At 40.7% G+C, this 12745-nt stretch overlaps 1 protein-coding gene across 1 annotated transcript in view; it reads right to left on the reverse strand.

Moving 5' to 3' along the window:
• mid1 (midline 1) overlaps positions 1-6430 on the reverse strand; it is a 38191-nt gene extending 31761 nt beyond the window's left edge. Inside the window, exon 1 of the mRNA XM_016248839.1 lies at positions 5612-6430. Coding sequence (XP_016104325.1) covers positions 5612-6301 — 690 coding nt within the window. The 5' untranslated portion in view covers positions 6302-6430. The remainder of the gene's footprint in view (positions 1-5611) is intronic.
• Between the last annotated feature and the right edge of the window lie 6315 nt (positions 6431-12745).

The following is a 12745-nucleotide window of genomic DNA, read 5'->3' on the forward strand; positions in this document are numbered from 1 at the left end:
AAAATCTAATTAAAAATATTAACAAAAGCCATAATAGTACATAAATGCTGCTAAAACAACACTGATTTGACAGCAGCACTGGAGTAACGATTAAAATCTGATGATCGTGTTTTATAATTTAAGATTATTTTCTGGAAAAGAAGATCTGACCGTCTGTACGAATGTGCTTAATTGTTTAGTGTCCTAGAAACAGTGCAGAATATGAAACATTTTTCCTTAAAAAAAAAAAATTCCATTCAAACATCAGCTCGGTCTGACCAGCAAATAAAACAGCAAATGCATGTGAAATATGACATTTGAGAGTTTCATTTGTAAGGTTAGGAAATGAGGTCAGTGAGTTCAAACGATGACAAGAGACCAAAGAGAGCATGTGTAATGTGCACAACGCTAAAAATAGACAATCAGAGAGATGGAAATCATACTCTCTGCCGGAGCTCTGATTTAGATGACATTTAATCCCCGACACATTTTCTCAGATTATTCATCTCTGTTTATCTTTGGGATTTTAACCCGGATAGCACATCAAAAACAATCCTACTTCATTTTGGGCAATTGGAAAAACCCAGCAGATTATGCACAAGGTTACAGTGGGAAAATGATGAATATTGCAGCGATGCAGTCATTTCAATTTGAGCAATAATGCAAAAATTAAACCAAGTATTAAATTATGAATTTGACATAATCAGGCCTTTTTGTCCTGCATGTTTGTGCATGCGTGTGTGCTTATTTGGAAGTATGCACGCAGAATTAATCATGAGCGGTGAATCATACGATGCAGGATTTTGCACTCTGCAAAACGACAAAATGATTCTAATTTAACCTAATTACTTTGGATCAAAGTGTTGCATCAACATTAAAGGAATAGTTCACTCAAAAATGAAAAATTGCTGAAAATGTGCTCATCCTCAGGTCACCCAAGCTGTATTTCTTCATCAGGTTTGTAGAAATGTAGCATTGCATCAGTGTCTCAGCAATGGATGCTCTGCAGTGAATGGGTGCCGTCAGAATGAGAGTCCAAACAGCTGATAAAAACACCACAGTAATCCACACTAGGGCTGTGACGGTGGTCGCTTGCCATCGCGGTTGTCTACTGCCACCGGCGGTAGTGCACGTGACGTCACGTACTCTATAACAAGCATAATACGAAGTTTTGTATACAAGTGTAATAACAGTAATAACAGTAGCGGAACAGTGAACCGTGTCTACACCGGACGCGACACCGCCGCGTCGCAACAGGTTGAGTCTGTCTAGTGTCTACACAGGACATCTGAACTCTGTCAGTACCTCATAAACAGAATGAGGCAGTTTACCGTCGGGGATTTGTCATGTTGTGTCGAGCCGCATCCAGTGTAGCATCACTGATTATAATGAGTTTTATAGTATTTAGTTAGTACTTTCTCGTTGAACTGTATTATTTCTTTGATATTTATTTTAGTGTTTTGCAGGCTGCGTATTCACTGACTGAAGTGCTAAAATAAACACGAGCTCACGAGTTGAATCGGGTGTGTTAGATGAGTGAGACAGTGCTCACTGCTCCAGGACATAAGAGACATGTTCTTAAATGTGACTCATATATGCATGCACAGTTTTAAGGCAGCTTTAATCGCCTTTTTGGTAACTTCATGACTTAACTGACCACGTGAGTGGGGTGGCCAACCCTAACCCTGCCCCTGCGTTAAATATTTTTGAATGCGTTAAACTGAAAAAAAATGTGCCTGCATTAACACGCTAATTTTGACACCACTAATATATATATATATATATCTTCCGGCTAAAATACTAGTCCATAATCCATATTATAATTTTTTTATGGAGACTGTGAATGGGATTTTAACTTCAGATAATGACTGTTATTGTTACATAAAACATTTTCATCAATTAAAATATAGTTTAAATAATATAAAATATAAATATTATATGAAGAACTTAAACTTAAAATACTTAAATGAAAATTATAAATGCTGACTGAAATAAGTATGTTTATTCTGAAGTACTACAATGATTAAAACTAAACCTGGAATAAAAATGTATTATTAAATATGATGAAATAAAAATAAAATATAAAAATACTTGAATTTTCGAAAATGTTTTTCAAACTTAAAAAAAAAAATTAGAAATGCTAAGAAAACTTAGAAAACTAACTTAAATAAGTTAAACTAAAAATTAGTTTTACTAAAACTAAAACAGAAATAAAAATACATGCACAGATCAAGCAGCGTTTACGAGCCAAAACAGTCCAAAACAGCTCTAAACAAATATGTGGCTGGATTTTGATGTGAGAGGCAACAGAAGATGACTTTTTCACTGGAGGAAGAGTTATTATGGACTCGTATTTTAGCCAGAAGCAACAAGTTAAAAACATCTTAATAATGGATTTGTTTCTTACAAACACGCAGCTTTTGATTACTTGTGGATTATTGTGATGTTTTTATCAGCTGTTTGGACTCTCATTCTGACGGCACCCATTCACTGCAGAGCATCCATTGCTGAGACACTGATGCAGTGCTACATTTCTCCAAATCTGATGAAGAAACACACTCATCCTGATCTTGGATGGCCTAAAGGTGAGTACATTTTCAGTACATTTTTAGGTAAACTATTCCTTTAAGATCCCCATTGGCGGGAAAATAAGTGAGATTTTGTCATTTCTGAACTTTTCTTCTTTAGCTCCATTGAAAGAGATATGTTTCCACATGTCTCATTCGTAGGGAAATAAGTAGAAAAAAATATGTGATCCACAGGCTCAACTGGTATTTCTGCAGAACATGCTCATTTTTAAAGAAAAACTGCTTTCAAAGCACAGAGCGAGTGCAGCAATCTGACAAAGCCCCGTGAAATATGATCGCTGTACTGTCTGTGGACTCCGAGCTTCACTCACTCCAGTCATTTCCAGCGGTCGGATTTCTCTCAGGAGGGAACAGCGGTGCTTCCAGACAAAGGTGTAGAAACAAACACGCTTTCCAACAAGAGGAAACCACCTGACTTCCTTTTTTCATCCGTTCCGAATGACTTTCCACTTATTGTCTGCCGTTGAGAGCGTTACAGTACGTTTGCAAAGAAAAAGTGTGTGTGGCCTGTGCTGTTGGAGCTGTATTATGTTGACTAAAATACAATGTGACCCTGGAGCACAAAACCAGTCTTAAGTGTCAATTTTTCAAAATTTAGATTTATACCTCATCTGAAAGCTGAATAAATAAGCTTTCCATTGATGTATGGTTTGTTAGGATAGGACAATATTTAGCTGAGATACAACTATCTGAAAATCTGGAATCTGAGCGTGCAAAAAAATCTAAATATTGAGAAAATCATCTTTAAAGTTGTCCAAATGAAGATCTTAGCAATGCATATTACTAATCAAACATTAAGTTTTGATATATTTATGGTAGGAGATGTACAAAATATCTTCATGGAACATGATCTTCACTCACTCATACACACACACACACTCACACACACACACACACACTCACACTCACACACACTCACTCACGCTTTTCACAATTTTCAAAATTAAATTATAATTTTTATTTTTTAATTATTAAACAATCATTTTTTTAAACTAATTTTTGGTAATGAAATATTAAAATAGTAATATTTCCTATTTTGTTTTTATTATCATATTATTATAGATTTTTTTATAATAATAATAACAATAATGATGATGATGATGATGATGATGATGATGATAATAATAAATTGTGCAGCCTTACGTTTTTTTTTTTTTTTTACTTTTAGAATTGCAATTCTTATCATTAAAAAAACATCCTCAAATTGTTTTGCCCAATCAGATCCATTCAGACCATTTGACCCAATGTTGGAAAATTGTATCTCATTATATCATTATGTAAATTATTATTATTATTATTAATAATAATACTTGATTTTTATTTTACAGTGAAATACTATAATAGTAATATTTATTTTATTTTAATTTAGTCATTTTTATGTAGTTATACTACTATTACTACTACTACTACTAATAATAGTAATGATAAATTGTGCATCTCTACAAACAAGCACAGCAAACCTGATTTTTTTTTTTTATATATATATATTAGGGCTGTGTATCACCAGCAATGTCATGATACGATACATATCACAATACAGAGGCCATGATACGATACGTATCACGATACATGACTGCACCTCAGCAGAATTTAGAAAAACAGCTGTTTATTAAACACTGCTTACTATAGGGCCATTGCTAACTATTGGCAGAGCAGGCATCTGACCTCTGCATTATGAAGGGCCTCCATAACTGTACCACAGTACAATATAGGTAATGGCATATGTTTCATGTTTACATTGGGCACTCCCCACCAGGTACAGTATTCTGATTGTTTGCATCTTGTTTTTAAGCCCATAAATAATAATATACTTGTTCTAATACATTTATATTGTAATGTACTCATTCTAATTTGATAAAGATAAGTAGCACGTTTATCAGATATTTCCGTACTGCGCAAGTGTAAAGCTCTGTTTTGGGGATTACGTCTCTTTATATCAGGCAACCCAGTTGTGTTCCTCTGCGGCCAGATTATTAACAGATGCTCTATTCATTCTTTTTTAGAAACCTCGCACTTTTCTACTCAATTTTAAACGTTGTAAAATTAAGCGAGGTCCACCGCTGCACACGTGCCACAGTATCGATACAGGGCCAGCTGTATCGAAACTTGTATCGTCAAATCTCTGTGACGATACATCGTCGTATCGATATTTTGAACACAGCACTAATATATATATAAATCACAATTGTAATTTTTTATCAGAAAATTCCCCAAATTGTGTAGCCCAACCAGTTCTTTCATCCCTATTAGGGCTGGGACAATAAATCGATGCATCGCGAATCGAGAAATGATTCTGCATTGATTCTGAGATTATCGGAATGCATCGCGATTCTCTCTCGAATCGATTCTGAGTTTAGTTTTTAACAGCAGATGGCACTGCATGCTTTAGAAATAGCCGAATTCTGCTTGCTTCCAGTTCCTTACACACGCACCATTTGAACCTAAAATAATCATTCATAAAGTTCGAAAAGGTTGAAGCGAATTAGAAGGATGTTCACAGTGGGCTGTGTTTACATTAATCTCGCATCATAAAAGTCGATGTGCAAGTATATTTAACCACTTACATGACTCAGCCGAACGCACACTCTTCTTCGTGAGCATTTGAGTGTGCGGTTAAAAATTTGCCTAGAGCGCCATCTGCTGTTAAAAACTAAGCTCAGAATTGATTCGAGAGAGAATCACGATAATCTCAGAATCAATCCATGAAACGCGATGCATCGATTTATTGTCCCAGCCCTAATCCCTATGTTTGAAAACTGTCTCTTACCGTTTCTTATCATAATATAAATGTTTCTTATTATATTGCATTTTAAATCGCAATTGCAATTTATTTTTTTCAGAATATTTCTTAAATTGTGTAGCCCAACCAGTTCTTACATCCCTATGTTTGAAAACGGTCTCTTACCGTTTCTTACAGTGATGTAAATTATTCTTATTATATTGCATTTTAAATCACAATTGAAAAAAAAATTTTCAGAAAAAAATTATAAAAATCCACAATTTGTGCAGGTCTAGGAGCCCAATATTGTAAACCGGCCTCTCACCTTCAGCTTGTCGAATCGCTCTCCCAGCGCTGCCACCTGGTGTTCACGGTGATGCCCGACCAGTTTGCACAGTGAGCAAATCAGCTGGTCGTCCGTCACGCAGTACATGTTGACCTTCTCCTCTCCGTGCTCGGGACAGGCCAGTCCTCTGAGGCGCGAGTCCGGCACGGGTTTGGTGAGCCGGTGTCCCGTGAAGGGCTTCTTGTTGGGGTGAGTGGCGCGCAGGCATTCCTGGCAGTACGAAACCTCGCAGGTGACGCAGGTCTTGACCGCCTCCTGCGGCGGATCCTGCTCGCAGAACTGGCACTGGACAGCTTCGCACGGTGAACTCATGACCCTGCCGTCATCCACCGCCACCGAGGGGAACGGATCACGGCTGCAGCGGCGCGTCTCGCTCGGCGAGTTCGGCCCGCTCAGAGATGCCTTCTGGAAGCGGTCGATGATGTTCTGCAAAGTGACGTTGCGTTTGAGGCCGTCTAGACCCTGCTGGTTGAGAGTGATGACATAGCGACAGGTGGGACACTGGAAGGCAGAGTAGGGTTTGCTGGACTCGTCGAGCGAGGGACAGTGGGACACCAGAATGCGATGGGCGCAGTTGAAGCACAGGCTGTGGGCGCAGGGCAGCAGTAGAGGATCCTCGAAAAGTTCCAGACAGATTGGGCAAGTCAACTCCGACTCCAGTGTGTCCATCTTCAGTGAAGCGATGGGGACGTCAGCGAAACCCAGGGAAGCCGTTTAGCCGTCTGCAAACAAGTGAAAGACAACCTCCGCTGTTACATTACCGCTCAAATGTTAACGAAATTAATACATACTCCTGCAACTCTGTTTTTCCTATTCACTGTGATCAGTAAGAAAGGTACAAAGTCACTTTCCAGAACCTTCACTGTCTCTGTTGTTCTGTGGAGGATCAAACATCCAACCTGTTCGATCTGCTTTTATTCAGTAAGGACGCATTAAATTGATCAAAAGTGCAACTCCGACTCCAGTGTGTCCATCTTCAGTGAAGCGATGGGGACGTCAGCGAAACCCAGGGAAGCCGTTTAGCCGTCTGCAAACAAGTGAAAGACAACCTCCGCTGTTACATTACCGCTCAAATGTTAACGAAATTAATACATACTCCTGCAACTCTGTTTTTCCTATTCACTGTGATCAGTAAGAAAGGTACAAAGTCACTTTCCAGAACCTTCACTGTCTCTGTTGTTCTGTGGAGGATCAAACATCCAACCTGTTTGATCTGCTTTTATTCAGTAAGGACGCATTAAATTGATCAAAAGTGACTAGGGATGCACCGAATGTTTGGCAACCGAAATTATTCGGCCGAAAATAAGCGAAAAGGCCGAATAATATGTACCGAACAATGGCGAACGCGATCAAATAGAAGCACGCACTAATGCACCAAACATGTCGGCAGTGTGAAAGTATTTAAAACTATCAGAGAAAGACGCAGACATCATTACAAGCACGAAGCACAGACAGCGAGAGACTGTTTAGTGCTGCATCACATGTCTCCGATGAGATGAAGAGGTGGCTGATGCTGGTGGTTAGGCTACTGTATGATGATTGAAATCGTGAAATGGCCTCAAACGATTAGTAAATAAACTGCAGAATATTATATTTTCTAATGCACGCACGAATTGCATTTATTCTGACAGTGCTGCACGAGCACGCAGCGCCAGGGTTAAAAGTCCAAAGCGCGAGGAAAATCTGCGCTGAAATGTGTTACTCGTCAGTTGCTCAGTAACATTTTTGTGAATTTTTTTAAAGGCATGTGACAATGTGATAAGTGCGACAAACATCTTCCCAAATTCATAATGAGAATCATTTATAAATCTGCATGCTGTTGTCAACAAAAAGAAGTACTGAGATCTTCCTGCGGGTTTCTGACAAAATAAAAGCTACAACTCCATCGACATTCATAAATGTTAGTATTGTAATTTTACTGTTGTTCTGTAAAATAAAATAGTAAGACAATAATAATGATAATAATAATAACCCTGCAACATCTCTATTAATACATTTATTATAACATTCACACGTAGTGTTCAAATTGGGATCTGTCATATATTCTAATGTTTTAAAAGAAGTCTCTTCTGCTCCGCAAGGCTGCCTTTATTTGTACAGTAAAAAATACATGCCTGATTCAAGTCTCAAAAATGGCCAAAAAATATTATTTTACTAACTTATTAATTTTAAGTTTTTAAGGATATAATGTCTGCTAGAATGTTCAAAAAAATATTCAGTGTTAAGTAAATATTTTTAAATTGTTGTTTTGTAATTGATTTTTTATTTGAAAAGCAGGACAAAACAGTAAATAGCACATTTTGACTATTTAATGTATGCAATGGTGAAAAAAAAAGCCAAAATAGACCTACATGGGGGAAAAAACGCAAAAAAACGGGTTCGGTATTCGGCCCTGTATTTAATTTTGTTCGGCTTCGGCCAAGAATTTTCATTTCGGTGCATCCCTAAAAGTGAGAGTAAAACATTTATAATGTTACAAAAGATTTCTATTTCAAATAAATGCTGTTCTTTTGAACTTTCAATTCATCTGTGAATCCTGAAAAATAAAGTGTATCACGGTTTCCACAAACATATTAGCATTGCTAATAATCAGAAATGTTTCTTGAGCAGCAAATTAACATATTAGAATCATTTCTGAAGGCTCAAGTGACCAGGGGCGGAGCCAGGGGGTCGTGGCCACCACTGACCTAAGCTTGGCCACCCCTTTGGCCACCCCACTCAAAACTGATGCTTTTTGACAAGAAATGCATTTATTAAGACGCGGAACCGCCGTATCTCTTTATGACCATCAAATTGGAGAATTTTCGGCACGTACTTCAACTTCGCCTCAGCGCCAGGCGCAAGTCAAACAAGCATGGAAATTAAGGAACATGTGCCAAATGAGCTTCAGCAGAACAACAGTGAACTGCGGTCTGATGAGATGTTGTAGGCTATATGTCAGTAAAACAAACTTTCCTCTCCTGACAGCTGTTTTACCGTGCTCACGGCGCACACTCTTCAACTTTACGCGAATATAAGCCGCACGCTCTATATCGCTTCATCATAAATAATGCGTGCAAGAAACTATGAGCATACAATGTAGTTCTGACGTCATGAAATTACCAAAAAGGCAAGTGCATATACATAATTAGTGCATTCATTTATGTATAGCATCATATAAAAGAATGTCTCTCTAAGAAATGCATGTACTAAAAGATTGTGCAATTCGAGATCACAATATAGTTCTACACAATAAGGTGCAAGCTGTAATTTAATGCACAAGTAAATATGAACACAGTGCACTTATACTAGAAAACATGCACTATTTAATTTTTTTTATTTTGTAAAGTACGAAAATGAAACCATTTAAATGCATAAAACTAATTTTACATTCTGGCATTTATGTGCTGTTGACTTCCGTCCTTTTTTTTATTTTTATTAACCAATTCTTATCACTATCTGCATGTCTCATCAATGACTATGCAATGGAGAACAAGCTTTTGGTGGTTTTGAGAACCTGAACCAAGCTGCCTGAGTAATAAAGCTATAGTGAGCCCCTTTATTAAAATACCTGGAGGTGGGGAATAATACACAAATTGTCATGTTCACTCAGCATTACTTGATCTAATTCACAAATATCTCAAATACAATTTATTTGAAATTAATTGTATTCAGTTGTGTTTTAGGCACTAAAACAGTCCAATACTTTATGAAGATTTCTGTGCCACCCCAGACTGGTTGCTGGCCCCTCCCTGGCCACCCCAATAAAAACATCCAGGCTCCGCCACTGCATGTGACGCTGAAGACTGGAGTAATGATGCTGAAAATTCAGCTTTGATCACAGAAATAAATTACATTTTAACAGATATTCACATAGAAAACAGCTATTTTAATTTGTAATAATATTTCACATTATTACTGCAATTTTGATCATAAATGCAGGTTTGGTGAGCAGAAGAGACTTCTTTCAAAAACACTACTGACCTCAAACTTTTGAACGGGGGTGTATATTGCCTCAGCAACCACTCAAAGCTTTCATGACTCATTTATATTTCATAATCATAAGCTGCAGGAAAGACAAACCAAAAGTGAGACCTTTTTATCTTAGTCGATTCTCCTAAAAAAATGATCCTGCTATTCCAATGTTTCTCCCGAGTAAAAGACCTCTAGAGATCTCAATCATGTCTCAAACTGTGCTCCAATTTGCTGTGATTTGAGTGACTTATATATCGGGTCATTCTGTGCCAAATCAACCACATTTCAGAAAATTTCCTGACTTAAATGTTTGATTTTGTAAACATAAATAATGATGAAAACCAAAATATCAGATGCCATGGATGTATATTTACCCAGTAATCCACTATTTTGTTGAGGGGGGTCAAAATTATAGTATTCACCTGAGATTTTGAGGCAAATTACAGACTTTGTAATCACACACACACTCACTCTCCCTCTCTCACACACACACTCACTCTCCCTCTCTCACACACACACTCACTCTCCCTCTCTCACACACACACTCACTCTCCCTCTCTCACACACACACTCACTCTCCCTCTCTCACACACACACTCACTCTCCCTCTCTCACACACACACTCACTCTCCCTCTCTCACACACACACTCACTCTCCCTCTCTCACACACACACTCACTCTCCCTCTCTCACACACACACTCACTCTCCCTCTCTCACACACACACTCACTCTCCCTCTCTCACACACACACTCACTCTCCCTCTCTCACACACACACTCACTCTCCCTCTCTCACACACACACTCACTCTCCCTCTCTCACACACACACTCACTCTCCCTCTCTCACACACACACTCACTCTCCCTCTCTCACACACACACTCACTCTCCCTCTCTCACACACACACTCACTCTCCCTCTCTCACACACACACTCACTCTCCCTCTCTCACACACACACTCACTCTCCCTCTCTCACACACACACTCACTCTCCCTCTCTCACACACACACTCACTCTCCCTCTCTCACACACACACTCACTCTCCCTCTCTCACACACACACTCACTCTCCCTCTCTCACACACACACTCACTCTCCCTCTCTCACACACACACTCACTCTCCCTCTCTCACACACACACTCACTCTCCCTCTCTCACACACACACTCACTCTCCCTCTCTCACACACACACTCACTCTCCCTCTCTCACACACACACTCACTCTCCCTCTCTCACACACACACTCACTCTCCCTCTCTCACACACACACTCACTCTCCCTCTCTCACACACACACTCACTCTCCCTCTCTCACACACACACTCACTCTCCCTCTCTCACACACACACTCACTCTCCCTCTCTCACACACACACTCACTCTCCCTCTCTCACACACACACTCACTCTCCCTCTCTCACACACACACTCACTCTCCCTCTCTCACACACACACTCACTCTCCCTCTCTCACACACACACTCACTCTCCCTCTCTCACACACACACTCACTCTCCCTCTCTCACACACACACTCACTCTCCCTCTCTCACACACACACTCACTCTCCCTCTCTCACACACACACTCACTCTCCCTCTCTCACACACACACTCACTCTCCCTCTCTCACACACACACTCACTCTCCCTCTCTCACACACACACTCACTCTCCCTCTCTCACACACACACTCACTCTCCCTCTCTCACACACACACTCACTCTCCCTCTCTCACACACACACTCACTCTCCCTCTCTCACACACACACTCACTCTCCCTCTCTCACACACACACTCACTCTCCCTCTCTCACACACACACTCACTCTCCCTCTCTCACACACACACTCACTCTCCCTCTCTCACACACACACTCACTCTCCCTCTCTCACACACACACTCACTCTCCCTCTCTCACACACACACTCACTCTCCCTCTCTCACACACACACTCACTCTCCCTCTCTCACACACACACTCACTCTCCCTCTCTCACACACACACTCACTCTCCCTCTCTCACACACACACTCACTCTCCCTCTCTCACACACACACTCACTCTCCCTCTCTCACACACACACTCACTCTCCCTCTCTCACACACACACTCACTCTCCCTCTCTCACACACACACTCACTCTCCCTCTCTCACACACACACTCACTCTCCCTCTCTCACACACACACTCACTCTCCCTCTCTCACACACACACTCACTCTCCCTCTCTCACACACACACTCACTCTCCCTCTCTCACACACACACTCACTCTCCCTCTCTCACACACACACTCACTCTCCCTCTCTCACACACACACTCACTCTCCCTCTCTCACACACACACTCACTCTCCCTCTCTCACACACACACTCACTCTCCCTCTCTCACACACACACTCACTCTCCCTCTCTCACACACACACTCACTCTCCCTCTCTCACACACACACTCACTCTCCCTCTCTCACACACACACTCACTCTCCCTCTCTCACACACACACTCACTCTCCCTCTCTCACACACACACTCACTCTCCCTCTCTCACACACACACTCACTCTCCCTCTCTCACACACACACTCACTCTCCCTCTCTCACACACACACTCACTCTCCCTCTCTCACACACACACTCACTCTCCCTCTCTCACACACACACTCACTCTCCCTCTCTCACACACACACTCACTCTCCCTCTCTCACACACACACTCACTCTCCCTCTCTCACACACACACTCACTCTCCCTCTCTCACACACACACTCACTCTCCCTCTCTCACACACACACTCACTCTCCCTCTCTCACACACACACTCACTCTCCCTCTCTCACACACACACTCACTCTCCCTCTCTCACACACACACTCACTCTCCCTCTCTCACACACACACTCACTCTCCCTCTCTCACACACACACTCACTCTCCCTCTCTCACACACACACACACACACACACACACAGACACACACACACACGCGCACGAACACACACACAGGTTTGTTTTTGTGAAAAGTGGGGACTCTCCATAGGCGTAATGATTTTTATACTGTACATACCGTATATTCTATTGCCCTACACCAACCCTACCCCTAAACCTACCCCTCACAGGAGACTTTCTGCTATATCAGATTTTCAAAAATATAAGCCTTTTGAATTACGGGACAC

The sequence above is a fragment of the Sinocyclocheilus grahami genome, unplaced genomic scaffold (assembly GCF_001515645.1).
Source record: "Sinocyclocheilus grahami isolate Dianchi unplaced genomic scaffold, SAMN03320097.WGS_v1.1 scaffold894.1, whole genome shotgun sequence".
Classification (NCBI taxonomy): Eukaryota; Metazoa; Chordata; class Actinopteri; order Cypriniformes; family Cyprinidae; genus Sinocyclocheilus; species Sinocyclocheilus grahami.